This window comes from Lycium barbarum, chromosome 2 (assembly GCF_019175385.1).
Source record: "Lycium barbarum isolate Lr01 chromosome 2, ASM1917538v2, whole genome shotgun sequence".
In the NCBI taxonomy this organism is placed as follows: Eukaryota; Viridiplantae; Streptophyta; class Magnoliopsida; order Solanales; family Solanaceae; genus Lycium; species Lycium barbarum.
In genome coordinates, this window is record NC_083338.1 from 109,169,489 (window position 1) to 109,184,594 (window position 15,106).

A 15,106-nucleotide genomic window follows, 5' to 3' on the forward strand; every position below is an offset into this window, starting at 1 on the left:
TTGTGTGAATGGCGTACCATGGGGAGCGTCATCAGATGGCTGCGTTTGCTGATCTTAAACTTTGAGTCGAATGAAAAAAGTAGTGAAGTGGACCTTAAAAGACCAACCACCAACAGAGTTGGACCAAAATTGACTGCGAGTTTAAAGTGATTTACTGTAAAAAAAAATTAAAAAATCAAGGATTCTGCTGGTCCGAAAGTCTGTTCTTTAGGAGATGTCAAGATTGTAAGATGGACAGTAAATATCGAGGAAAATAATTGTAAATTCTGCTTCGTATGGCATTAACACAATTTGTTAGAGATGTTCTGTAGTCCCTGCTATGCTGCGTAAGGAATCCTCAGAAACTAGTTCAAAAACATGTAACTTGTGCTGGTAATTTCAAACCAGAGGCAAAGAAAATAAACCATCAGACGTGGGAGTTGTATCATAGCTCTTTTTGCTTGCAGTAGCCCCATTTCGTTTCATTTCCCAACTCAGTATAAAGATCAGGATAGGAACATTTACTCAAAAACCAGGACTACAATTTATTTGCCAACTTTCGGGAAACCTATTTCAAACTAACCTGGAACATGCTAGACGATTTTAATCTGACAGAATCATGGGGTCAAGTCAATTCCAGGCTAGAATCAGTTAATTTGGCTCTTGTCTAGCCATCTCAGTACTCACCATTGCTTCTTCCCCTTTTTCTTTCTCTTGTTTCCACTTCCACTAGCGTTGCTAGTACTAGTACTCTTAGAGGTACTTGCAGCTGGTGTGGATGGGCTCTGCGGCGTGCTGCCGTCAAAATCACCAAACATACCAGCTTGTACGGCATTCTGTAGCCACTCAACAAATTCCTCCTCGGTCATGGTCTCTTCCATATTTGGCATTGGCATCCCACCTTTTTGTCCTGAGCTACTTCTCTTCCCATTGCTGTTCTTCATGGTTACACTAGTATTTACATGGAAGCTTGGCTTGTGACTGTTAACTGGACATCTCATTCCCTGCACACCCAGCATAATGTTCGATGGTTCAATGGTTCGAGCACATAATCCAGATAAGAGTACGTCTTCTCAGTTAAATTAGGCCATTTTCGATGATTAACCAACCTTAAAAGATCTATAGGCACCCTTTGAAACTACAAAGTAAGGGGGCATACAGGGCGTGCGTGTGTTTTAAACAAGTTTTTTATTGTTCAAGCAAAATTAAAAAGAAACGAAGTTAAGTTGTTGGGCTACAGAATGTGGGAATGCAGCGAACTGAAGCCACCAAGCTAGTTAATATCTTCCTTGACATGTTAGTAACAAACTTAACAACGAATTCTCAAAGTCAGTAGCGGAAACATAGAGCAAACAGGGGGGCAATATTTTTGGATAAGATCCAATCTGTGATACTACAAGCTAATTATTCCTGTATACCATAGATAGGCATTTCTTGTCCACTCAGAGAAATCGTCATTCATGGGAGTGATCTTTTCCTAAATATGAAGAAAAGAACAGTATAGTACACATGGCAGATAAAATTGAAGTTGGTCCAACCTTAACAAGTAACTACTGATGGCACTACCACCACCGCCCCGCCCCCCCCCCCCCCCCCCCCCCCCACCAAAAAAAAAAGAGACAGGGTTATTCAATTGGGATATGTGAGCCCCAACCACACATTTAAGTTTTATTCTCCTTTTATGGGATTTGAAGAAAGCCAGCCAAGTCCATACCTTACCATGATGATAAAAAGCAAAAAGAATTCAATGAAAAGTGAAAAACTACACTAATGCACTTTTGACCTTTGTTCTTCTCAATTTCCAGACAAATTCCATTCCACATCCAAGAAACATCATAAACTTCTATCAGATGGTGAGAAGAAAAACTTTACCTGACAGATGTACCATTCAGTGGCGTTATAGATCCTGCTATCAGCACAAACATAGGCAACAGGATTATCTACCTGCACAGATTGGTGAAGGTCAGTAGTGTAACATCTGTATAAGGATGAGAGATAGAAGTAAAAGCTAAAGAGAAAACAAAATATTTAAAGAGATTCATCATGAGAGATAGTCTCCTCAAAAGGCTTTTGCTTTCTTCCTTTTTGATCAAATTTAGTTGATACCTTCAGTAGCATTCCGAAAAAGAATGGATGTGAAGGCTGTTCAACCCATCCATCTCCATCTTTTGCTGGATGAAAATCTTTGCATTCCTATGAATGGAAGAGAAAAAGATAAATATCCTAACAAGAACCTATGCTAGAGCGGAGGAAGACAACCTGTATGCTTAAAGTGCAGAAGTCAAGAATTTATAACATGCTTATACTGTGGCTGGAGGGAAAACCTGGCACCATCTTGCTTTGGATTTTGTTTTCTTAGTGACAACCCAGACATGAAAGTTGCCACACTTTTTGCAAGCAATCCGTCGAGCCTCTCCAAGAGGATCCTCACTCTCAGTTTCTGTCTGTGTGAAGCCAGAGGTGAAGAATCCATAGCCTCTACCCTGAAATTATTTAAGATAAGGGTTGAGCATGATCCAGAATTGAGTCAGAGTATAATCAAACATTACAATCACACTATCAGGAGTATTTTCCAAAAATATTTCCTGATACAAGATGAGCCTTCCTTAAATACAACCTTGGACCTTCACAATAGAAAGTTCACATAAGACTGCACCAAAAGCAAGACATTTACTGATAGATGTCATTACTTATATGATGAACCTACTGGATCTCATTCCTATATACATTCGAGCCAAACTGGCAAAGAAGCAAAAGAGTTAAGACTTAAGACTGCATATGAAAACCTATTATTACATAAAGCTGTTCCGGTTAAAATAACTTTCTCCGGCTTGTTTCTTCAGCAAAAGGTGAGACTAATCCTTCTTTTCCGAAAGAAAGCTGAGGACTAAAGCCTTAGATCTTTTACAAAATATGAGAATTGTCAAGGACTGGACTAGGTCTAGCAAAATGGTTTAAAAAAACAAGTAACAATTCCTGTGTGTGTTCTGGACAATATGGCTGGAGAGAAACAGGATTTGATTTGAAGAGAAAAGGCAGCACGTACCCAGGATTAAGAATAGATGCTTATCAAATTTGTATTTTTGGTGTAAAAGAAAGTTATGGAAAATATAGAGCAATACATGAATTTCCTAGAGGAGATAGGGATTTGTAGTTTCCCAATACATGAATTTCCTAGAGGAGATAGGGGATTTGTAGTTTCCCTGGTATGGCAGGGGCTACTTTTTGTGGTAATTCTGTAACATCTTGGTACCTTTTAATAAAATTTGCCTTATCAAAAAAAAAAGAGGGGGGGGGGGGGGGGGGGGGGGTGCTGGATATGGATATTATCCACTAAAAAATGGATATCCAGATGGATAAATGGATAATCATATTATAAATACCTCTGCTTGTTATTTTTCATGAGTTCTTGCTTTCTGGGAGTCTAAGCTTATATTGACTTTTAGCTTGTGTTCTCAACTGACCATGGATATCCATATTATCTGTCGGTTAACAGAATTATTATCCGTTTAAATATGAAAGGGTTGGATATTTTATCTGTTTTTGTTTAATCCGTTTTCGACCCACCCATATCCGATCTATCCTGCCCGTTTGCCACTCCTAGACTTGACCATTCTCTTATTTCAGTTAGATATCATTTGAAGTTAGTATCTCTTCCAGAAAAGGAAGTTAACTTCGACGCAAAGGAAATTGCACAAATTGAACCGAAAGATCTTTTCACTGATCTCACTGCATATCGGGCTTATACATAAAATGTAAAAAATCTGACTTCCGATGAACTAACTAGATGACTCAAACTATATTTAATTCAAACCTTTTGAGAAGGACTTTGGAACCGACGAAGGTAATTTAGCAGCTCTTCCCTCCTCAATTCATCATCATATGTTTGTCGTTTCAAAGAATCGAGTAAGACCTGAAACATTCCAATTCTTATAAAGTGCAGGATGAATACCAGATAGAGAACTCAAATCACAAGACAGAACCTGTACCTCGTAGGCATTTTGAAGTTTCTTAAAAGCTTCAGCAGCCTTTTCATTACCCATGTTTTTATCAGGATGGACAAGCATTGCCTAATACGAGATATAAGTTAGCTTATTGTAAGTTCACTTTGATAGCAGGGCATTTCTAATAAATCTAGCTTCTTCTTTTTTTATTGTTAATAAATCTAGCATTATCAGACTTCAAAAAAGCATGATGTTCAGAAAATTCAGAGACGAATACTTTTAGAGTAAAAATCTCAGGAGGGTATAAAGAATCACCTTTTTCCTATATTCTCTCTTGAGAACTGAAGCATCTATACTCTGAAATCGCGTTAGGCCCAGTGCTGAATAATGATCTGTACTGTTCAACAATCTGAGAACTTCATCTTCGGAAGTCATCTCAGCATCAGATCCACTAGTTGAAGGGATGCCAGTGCCACGATCAACGGGATGAACATACCCATCATCAGCAGATGGAGGCACTGATCCACCAGAATAGAAGCTAGGTTCACCTTGTACTCCAGTTGTTTGATCAGGAAAGCTATTGGCCCTTCTTTGCTCATTTACATTGTCTTTTAAGAAGTATATGAGAATATCACTCGAAATAAATGACAAATTCAAAGCGAAGACTAAACCAATCCATCCAACATATGTCCATGCGCAATATACAGAATACAAAGTTACGACAAACACTGCAAGCCGTTCATGCTTCAGCCTGTAAAGCGCTCCTACGTTTAAAGAAAAAACAGCACTTAGTGGATAAAACTGGAATCAATGTGAAAAAGTAAAAACAAATGCTTAACGCTAAACTTGAAAACAATCACCTCCACTCAAGACCAGAAGTACTGCTGCCCAGAATCTTCCATAGAACCACAAGTAGCTGATACTCACTGCAGCAACTCCTAGAACTGCGATGATGAACCCAGTAAGAAGTCCAATCACAGCAACTGCTGCCTGAATGTTAATAGCAATTCATTACAGCAAGATATTGAAATGTGTCATATAAGTTATGAAGTTTAAGGAAAAGAATCTAATCGAGAGTTAGAAAGAAAACACAATGACAGAGGGTGACCACAGGAAACTCCAAAAAATCAATATACTAATTGATCAAAGTTACAGTCTTAGAAACTGCTGAAGAAGTTAGTCAGTCCCCAGAATGAAAAGAAACTTTTCCTTTAAAAAATGTTGTGACCACTTTCAGTAATTCAAGCATCAACAAAAGGAGATGGAACAAAGTATACAGAGTCAAAGTCAGTAAAAGAAAATTATTAGAACCCTAAAGCATGAAATGGCCAAACTCAATAGTGAATACAATGATTTATGTCCAAGACAATTTTAACAAATTCAGAGACTTTTTATAAATCGCCAGAATTAATTCAGTGACTTCAAAAAAAACCAGAGCTTCTCAAAGCTATTTCTGGTTCAGCAGGAATTCATCCCAAAGCTAAGAAGCAATTAGGGTTAGAAATTTATGCTTACAAGCTCCTTTTATCATTTCAGGGGTAGATAATGTTGCTTTCCATACAAGAAAAGAAGCTAGACGCTTACCAAAATGAATAGAAACTTGAATTTAGCGGCTGCAATCAAAGAAAGAACACCACACCAGATAACTGAGAGAATTGATGTCATCCCCATACATAGCAAGGACTCAATTCCTCTAAGAGCACAATCCAACCAAACCATTGATAATAAAAACATTATATTTCCAAAATGTCTGATCCACCTAACCATTATAGGGTATGCTTGCTGAACCTTTTCTTGAACATACCCAGTTGCAATTAGTAAATTACTCATTAAATGATCAAGCAATGGCTTCCACCTCTCTAATCGCTGAATTGATACCTTTAAGACAGACAGAGCCAATGTCATCAAATTCCTAAAAACAACCATAATAGACACTTTAAGATTTTCTAATGCATTTTCTACATCCAATGCTGTTCCTAAATGGCCAAAACTTCCCTCCAAATTATCTGAGTGGTTACTAGTGTGTGGAGATGTCTCAGCTCCTTCTCTGGACTCGGGATCCACCCCTCTACTTTTATGACTTTGGAAAATTCCTGTATCACTGCCTTCAGGCCCTGTTTCTTCTGCAATTGACAATGTATCAGTACCTTCCTTTTCCTTTTTAAGTGATTTTCTAGATTTCTGGTTGCCTTTCTTCTTGCCTTCACCTTCATGTGTATTGTTTAAGCTCTCTGTTAAAGATATGCCAGAAAGGTTACCATTAAAAGGTTCTTCAGCAGTTTTGCACTCTGCCTCATTCAAATTACTATTTTCATTCTCATTTACCAATCCAGATCCAGAATCTGAAACTCCTTTTCTGTACTTCTGTCGGTTTCCTTTACGAGCCATTGACTGTATATGGTATCAAAATGCTCTAGCAACAAGCCAGTTCAACTCATCTCCACTGTCCTCATTATTATTGAAACCTGTCTCACAAGCAACAGGAAAGAAAGCAAAAGTTCAGGAAATTTCAAGCACCAACAAATAGCTTTAAGGTGCCACTAGTTTAGATAGCCACACAATGAACATGTAAACAGGCATATCTCATTCCTTTGCATGCAACTCAGTTCAAGTAGCTTTCTTCACAATAGGCAGCCGTGACTGTAAAGGCAACAGCATTCTCCTCGTGTTTATTCCCTCAACTATACATAATAATGGACACTTTGGCTTTAAACATGTGGCAAAATTCAAGTTCTAGGCAGATACACTAAAGGGAAGTTTTGAAAACTATCTTTCAGTCACTCGTACCCAATCAGATACCTACGTTCATTATTAACCTTCTTTCTTTGCAATATACTGTCATTTTCCTTATATTTTCCTTGATCTAGTCATGTTATGAGTAAAGCATTGTGTGCTCACTGCTCTCGATTAAAATCATTTCCTTTAAGCAGGAGATACATAAACTAATCTAATGGAAGGGCAATAAAAGGAATTAATAATTTTATGCATCTAACATCACCGGTTTGAATGAGTTTCTGCAATGTCTTCCATTTGAAACATAAAACACAAGAGAAATTTATTGGTATCCTTTAATATCATATTGAACTTAACAAATACCGTATCTTGTCATTCTATGTTATATTTTGAGGAAAGTAATCTTTTAGTATTTACAAAATAAGGTCAATCTTTTGGATAGCCCAATCAGGTCTACAAAGTAGGCTGGAGCAACTGAATTAAAAGAGGCATAACTTAAGCAAAAGAATTTGGTGATACATTCAATGTGAACTGTGCAATAGAACATTTTGCAAGGCCATCTGAGGCAAACTTCCTAAAATCATAGAATGAACGACCACAATTTTGAGTCTAGTTTTGTGCCTAAGGAAGAAAATAAAAATTACTCCAGTTTCTACCTTAAAAAATATAATTTAAAAAAAAAAAGTAAATACAGAAATCTCTAATTTGGATGTCAAAAATTATGTCGGCTTCATAGTGAAGAACCTTTTATAGCAAAAGAAGATTTAATGATGTAGAAGAGAGAGTTTATAATGTGGACATCACGAAATCAATTGGACGCTGAGGAAGCACTGACAATCAGTGTTGTTAGAGGTTCATTGAGGCGTGCTTAAGCTCTGAAGCTCAGTTAAAGCCAGGTTGTGCGCTTCGCCTCGCTTAGTAGTGCTCTCGTGTTAGGTGCAAAGGTTGTGCCTCACTACTCATGGGCTCTATCTCTAAGAGGGCAGTACTAGATAATAAATATAATTGGTAAACTAATACATTAATTGTTAAAAGTCGTTGCAAGTCTTAATGATTAGAAATAAGAAATTAAAATTTTAGTATAAGAAAACGAGTTCCAGAAAATATACAATAACAGCATACCCAGTGTAATCCCACATGTGGGGTTTGTGGAGGGTAGAGTATACACAGACCTTACCCCTACCTTGGGAGGTAGAGAGGCTGTTTCGCATAGACCCTCGGCTCAAAATTTTCATCTAAATCAAAATTTTGAAATGGTTTTTAAACTTGATCGACATTACTTCATATATTCTGCTTGATTTCATTTTTCTCTTCACTAGTGATATGGGGAAGAAAACAAGTGGATGACCAAGGAGGTGCACACTCCTTATGGTGTTGGTCTGTGGAGATCCATCAGAGCTCTTTGGCCTTTCCTGTGGAACCATTCCACCATTAAGGTGAGTAATGGCCACAAAACTTCTTTTTGGGAGGACAAATGGTTGGGAAACACTAGTCTAAAAGAATTATTTCCTGTCATTCATGGGCTGGCAGTAAACCAACACAAGAAAGTAGCTGAGATATGGGACAATCATGGATGGAACCTTCAGTTCAGGAGAAACTTCAATGACTGGGAAATCAACACATTGACAGAGTTGTTCAGGCTACTAGAAGAGTTTAAAGGCACACAAGAAGGTGCAGATAAATTGTGGTGGAAAGAAGACAGCAAAGGCATTTACAAAGTGAGCACAGCATACAAATTTTTGAACCAGAGTAACCAGCAGGTGCAACTTTGGCCTTGGAAGCACATTTGGAAAGTGAAGGTACCATTCAAAGTTGCATGTTTCACATGGTTGTTGGCAAGGGAAGCAGTACTGACTCAAGAAAACCTAAAAAAGAGAAAATTCTCTCTTTGTTCCAGATGTTACTTGTGTGGTGAAGAGGGTGAGACAGTCAACCATCTATTTTTACATTGTCGGATCACAATACAGCTTTGGAGGATCTTTGTGAATCTCAGGGGCATTGTCTGGGTAATGCCAAATAGGATTACTAATCTACTCCATATTTGGGAGGAGGCAGGAATAGGAGCCTCAGACAGAGATAGATGGAGGATTGTCCCAGCTTGCATTTGGTGGACAATATGGAAAGAGAGAAATTCACGGTGCTTTGAAGACAGTAGTAGTGATGTACAAAAGATCAAGCTAAATTGTGTCAAACTTTTTTGTTTTTGGTGCAAACAGATTTACCTTGAGGAGACTGAATCCATAATTGAAATCCTAGGCTCTTGTTAGATTTTCCGAGTTTTGGATCAGCTTTCTCACTTTTGCTGTAAATATGGTTCCAGTGCAATCTATGCACTGATCAAGTCAATACATACCAATGTTACATTTTCAAAAAAAAAAAAAAGTGTTTTTTTCCGTTGAGACTCACACTTTAATTTCACGCTTTGCGCTTAAAGCCCCAACACATTTGGCCCTTTTTTGCGATTTTCACTTTGAATACTCCGCTAACAATTAAGGTTGTTGACATTCTTATACTAAATATAACACTGCAATGTTTCTGTTGAAAAAAGAAGATAGATTTTGCCCATTTGAAATTGGACATCATATATTCCTTTTTTTTCACCAAACTAAACCCTCATTTCCTTATACAGCCAAAGATTCAATGAGATCCTCTTTAACTACCCAAAAAAGGTGTTTCACTTTTGGACCCACTTCCCCAATTTAAGATCTTATCAGAGGTCAGCATTTTACGCTTAAAATCCATATAGTTTGTGTAGGGCATTTATTCAAAAGCAATAAGCAATACTTCAATGAGTTCATTTAATTCGATCAATTATGGTCACTACGTAAAGTAATTTGAATATATGTGTAATAAGAGTATTAAAGATACTCAAAACCAGGATCCTGTTTTGTGGAGATTTTCCAACTTTACACTTCTGCAAGTAATTTCACCCTCCCTTCACATCCAATCTTGATAAAACAACAACGACCTTGTATTCATACCTTAACTTATCAAAGAAATATTTTAACCAAACATTTGAATTACCAGTCAACGCAGAATCTATAAGACTATTTTATAAGAGTAGAGAGAAGTAAGAAGATACATTTTATATCTACAGGGGTAGTCTATATATATACATTTTTAGCACCACCTACACCATACTGAAATGTTGACCTCTCGAACTACCTACAATTGTTTTTCTAACAAATACAGTCCTTCGCAGCCAGATTTGGGAGGATACTTCGAGGAATTCTTGTCCTAAATTGGTTAAAGAGCAAGCACAAACATAACACAGTACTGCAGCTAAGCAACCTATGCATGGTCATGTTGCCTAATTGAATCCTAAAAGCCAAAGGACAGCAGTAGGACATTACAACAACAACAACAACCACCCAGTGAAATCCCACAACGTGGGGTCTGGGGAGGGTAGAGTGTACGCAGACCTTACTCCTACCAAGGTAGGACGGCTGTTTCCGAAAGACCCTCGGCTCAATAAAAAAAGCATAGAAAGAGGTCAGATAAGGCTAAGAGATTCAAAGCGATATGGAAATGAAATAACGCAAGCGACACAGATAACATAAGATAATCAAAGCACAGGAAATAACAGATAATAGCATAAATCAGAGCACATGAAATTATACTGCGATAATGCGACTACTAATAAGACAGGATAACGAGACTATCTACTAACCTTCTACCCTAATCTGGGTCCTCCAAACCCTCCTATCTAAGGTCATGTCCTCGGTAAGCTGTAACTGCGCCATGTCGTGTCTAATTACCTCTCCTCAATACTTCTTCGGCCTACCCCTACCTCATCTGAAACCATCCATGGCCAACCTCTCACACCTCCGCACTGGGGCATCTGTGTCTCTCCTCTTCACATGCCCAAACCATCTCAATCTCGCTTCTCGCATCTTGTCTTCCACCGAGGCCACTCCAACCTTATCCCGAATATCCTCATTCCTAATCCTATCACTCCTGGTGTGGCCACACATCCATATCAACATTCTCATCTCGACAACTTTCATCTTTTGAACGTGAGAGATCTTAACTGGCCAACACTCCGCCCCATACAACATAGTCGGTCTAACCACCACTTTGTAGAACTTGCCCTTAAGTTGTGGTGGCACCTTCTTGTCACATAGCACTCCGAAAGCAAGCCTCCATTTCATCCACCCTGCCCCAATACGATGTGTGACATCATCGTCAATCTCCCCGCTGCCTTGCATAATAGACCCAAGATACTTGAAACTACTTTTCTTCTGGATGGCCTGGGTACCAAGCCTCACTTCCAAGCCAGCCTCCTGAGGTGCTTCACTAAACTTACACTCTAAGTACTCTGTCTTGGTCCTACTCAGCTTAAACCCTTTAGACTCCAGAGTATGTCTCCAACCCTCCAGCTTAGCGTTAACTCCGCTACGAGTCTCGTCGATCAGGACTATGTCATCCGCGAAAAGCATACACCATGGCACCTCACCTTGAATCTGCCGCGTCAATCCATCCATCACCAAGGCAAATAAAAACGGACTAAGAGCTGATCCTTAATGCAACCCCATCACAACTGGAAAGTGCTCTGAGTCTCCTCCTACTGTCCTTACCCTGATTTTGGCTCCCTCATACATGTCCTTGATCACCCTAATGTACGCCACAGGTACGCCTTTAGCCTCCAAGCATCTCCATAGGATCTCTCTTGGAACTTTGTCGTAAGCCTTTTCTAGGTCAATGAATACCATGTGTAAGTCCCTCTTCCTCTCCCTATACTGCTCCACCAGTCTCGTCACAAGATGGATGGCTTCTATAGTTGAGCGTCCCGGCATGAATCCGAACTGGTTCTCTGAAATAGACACGCCTCTCCTTACCCTCATCTCCACCAACCTTTCTCACACTTTCATAGTATGGCTTAGCAGCTTGATACCTCTATAGTTGTTGCAACTCTGGATATCTCCCTTGTTCTTGTATAGAGGGATCATTACACTCGACCTCCATTCTTCAGGCATCATTGCCGTCTTAAAGATGACATTAAACAACCTAGTCAGCCACTCCAAACCTGCCGGGCCCGCGCTTTTCCAAAATTCCCCAGGAATCTCGTCAGGCCCGGTCACTCTTCCCCTGCGCATCCTACGAACAGCACCCTTAACCTCCTCAACCTTAATACTCCTGCAATACCCAAAATCGTGACGCCTTCCTGTATGCTCTAAATCTCCCAACACAATGTCTCTGTCCCCTTCTTCATTCAAGAGTTTGTAGAAGTATGACTGCTATCTCCGTCTAATGAGAGTCTCCTCTACCAATACTTTGCCATGCTCGTCCTTGATGCACTTCACTTGATCCACATCACGTGCCTTTCTCTCCCTCGCCTTGGCTAGCCTGAACAATTTCTGATCCCCTCCTTTCTCTTCTAGTTCAACATAAAGGCATTCAAAAGCTGCCGTTTTTGCCGTCGAAACCGCCAACTTCGCCTCCTTCCTTGCCATCTTATAAAGTTCCCTATTCGTCCACTTCTCCACCTCATCCTCGCTTTCTATCAACTTCGCATACGCCACCTTCTTTGCTTCCACCTTCCCTTGAACTTCTCCATTCCACCACCAGTCCCCTCGATGCTGACCACGACTACCTGTCGAGACCCCCAACACTTCCCTTGCTACCACCCTAATGCAACTAGCCGTCCCATCCCACATATTGGTCGCATCCCCACTACTATCCCAGGCCCCCATAACCTTCAATTTCTCTCCCATCTCCAGGGCACTAGTCGTGGTCAAACTCCCCCATCTGATCCTAGGTCGATCATCCACAACCCTCTTCTTCCTCGTCATCTTGATCCCTAAATCCATCACCAAGAGCTTATGTCGGGTTGTAAGATAAGTCGCTCGGAATGACCTTACAGTCTTTGCACAGACCTTTATCGTCCTTCCTAAGGAGTAAAATTTGAATCTTAGCCACTGAACTGACAGCAGTAGGACATTACAAGATTAAAAGTTTTCAGTACTCAAATTTGATCAAATCAACAAATTATATTGTTGGGGAAAGGGTCAAAAATATCCCTCTACTTTGTTTTAATGGCTAAAATATCCTCCGAACTAATTTTGGGTCATTTATGCCCCTGCCGTTATCAAAATTAACAAATATACCCTTTATTTGACAAAAATCCCCAAATTGATTCAAATAACCCGATTCATAAAAAATAACCCATTCTCCTATTTTACCCACCCCGACCCACCTCCTAAAATAACTCATTCTTCCTTCTCTCTCATATTTTCTCCTACAACTCGCAAGCCGTCAATTCCATCAATTATAACTAGAAGGAAGATTAAGAAGTGGTTTCTGAACTAGAAAACATTTTAACTTTCATCTTTGTCAAACATCTATAATTTATAAACTTGTTATTCATTATTTGAATAAAAATTCTGTTCAAGCTCTTCCCTTAGAAAGGAAAGCAAAGAAAGACGGAAACAATTGAAGTCATTTTGGAAACAGCCAGTACATACCTTTAAATAGTTAGTACTGCAGAGCAACCAACTAAGCAGATAAATAGAGCACTAACGTATGACCTGAAGTAATGGCTAAAAAAGTTGACCCCACTACCTAACTAATTTCAACATAATTAGGACTCGTAAGATGACTTAACTGAAACAGAAAAATTGTAGCTCCTAAAACATGACACTAACTTTTGAATCAGTCAACGACTAAAGAGAAAGTAAGCCTCCATCGACGGGTTTGATAGCTGGAGGAGAAAATATGAGAGAGAAGGAAGAATGGATTATTTTAGGAAGTGGGTCAGGGCGGGTAAAATAGAAGAATGGGTTATTTTTTTATGAAATCGGATTATTTGAATCAATTTGGGGATTTCCATCAAATGAAGGGTATATTTGTTAACTTTCGTAATGACAGGGGCATAAATGGCCTAAATTAGTTCAGAGGATATTTTTAGCCATTAACACAAAATAAGGGATATTTTTTATCCTTTTCCCTATATTGTTTGGATGGTTGTTACCTATTGTTTTGTTAGTTTAATTACAATATTTGTTTTGACTATTTTTTAAATTTTATATAATCGTATTGTTAAATCGATCGTTATGTAACGATGAAAGGTCCCATTTTGTGTAAAGATTGATTTGATCTGATCGAGTCGATACCTTTCTTTTTTCTCATTTTATCTTTACTTATTATCTAATAATCCTATTATATATTTTACCCTATATTTTTATAGTAGCTCTACCCTGTACCCTACTTTTCTTCTAGGTTTATGCGTTGATGTGTGATATTATGTAGCGACGCAAAACGATACAATCTATCCAAACGTTGTGTTCATCAAAACAATACAGTATGATACAATACAATATAATACGATACATTATGAAACAATATGTAACAACCACCTAAACATATATGAGACTGATCCAAGAATTAGAACTTGAAGGACTTCATCCAAAAAAAGAGGGCGATCACGTTTTTGTATTGTTGTGCAATATAAACAACAAGAAGATTAGACATTTATCTGCTTTCTCAACACTAGATGAATTTTCCCCTCCAACACTAGCCTCTACAGCCAAAAGAAAACTCGGCCACCCAAAAAAAAAACAAAAAAGAAAAGTCCATAGGCAGCATAAAACAAGTGTCAATTTGCTCTAATCACAAGAGAAGCCGTTTTACAGCGGAACAAGAACCACCCAAAAATATAATGCAATGATGCACATCATTATACTAATACAATAGTAAATAGAGTGTTTATGTCCCTGTATTTCTTGATCTTGAGTTTAAGCTTAATACCCTAGATATTAGACGAAACCCTTTTCGAAAAAAGAAAATCCAAAAAAAAAAAAAAAAAGAGATACATGTAGAATAAATAGACGGATATATGAAAATAGAGAGATAAAGCAAGAAAGGCTTACCGGAAGAGGTAAAAATGGAGGCAATCGAACAAGATTAGAGGAAGAAGGCAATAACAAAGGACCACAGCAGTTATGTAAGAGTAGTCGAGCAGTGAGAACTCGCCAACAAGAGAGTAAACCCAATATTCTTCAATCCACCCCCCACTACTTCCAAAGTAAATTTATGTGCGTTTGGAACCTCTGGATGGCATAAAAATAGATTTTGTTTAATAGGAAAGAGATCAAATGTGTACTGGTAATAAGAGTTTGGTTTTAGTTTTACTTAGTGGCTTTTTTTTTCGGTTCGGTTTGGGGGCAGGGAAAGCGAAACGTACACGGATTACGAGGTGGGGAACTTAATCAATTGAGCCACTAAAATTACTCCTTGATGGTTTTGGTTTTTATTTCTTTTGAAAATTAATTATTAAAATTGATTTGAGATTTCTTTTAATTTGAGTTATTCTTCTTTAAGATAATTCTTGTATTTATTGGGTCGATGACTCGCTTGTGTACAATATTATTAAATAATATAGGTCGATGACCCCTCAGGAGTATTGTTCGTGATAAAATTTTGTATACATAATATAAATAATTGTAACCATA

The 15,106-nt window shown here is 38.5% G+C and overlaps 1 protein-coding gene across 1 annotated transcript; it reads right to left on the bottom strand.

Annotated features, from left to right (window-relative positions):
- Positions 1-244: 244 nt before the first annotated feature.
- On the bottom strand, positions 245-14,844 carry LOC132626752 (uncharacterized). The gene is made up of 10 exons (XM_060341731.1): positions 14,525-14,844; positions 5,508-6,388; positions 4,784-4,913; positions 4,239-4,687; positions 3,969-4,049; positions 3,794-3,892; positions 2,304-2,462; positions 2,086-2,172; positions 1,852-1,923; positions 245-983 (listed from the first exon to the last, which is right to left on the bottom strand). The coding sequence occupies exons 2-10, from the start codon at positions 6,309-6,311 to the stop codon at positions 663-665; spliced, it is 2,202 nt and encodes a 733-aa protein (XP_060197714.1). The 5' UTR covers positions 6,312-6,388; positions 14,525-14,844; the 3' UTR covers positions 245-662.
- Positions 14,845-15,106: the final 262 nt, after the last annotated feature.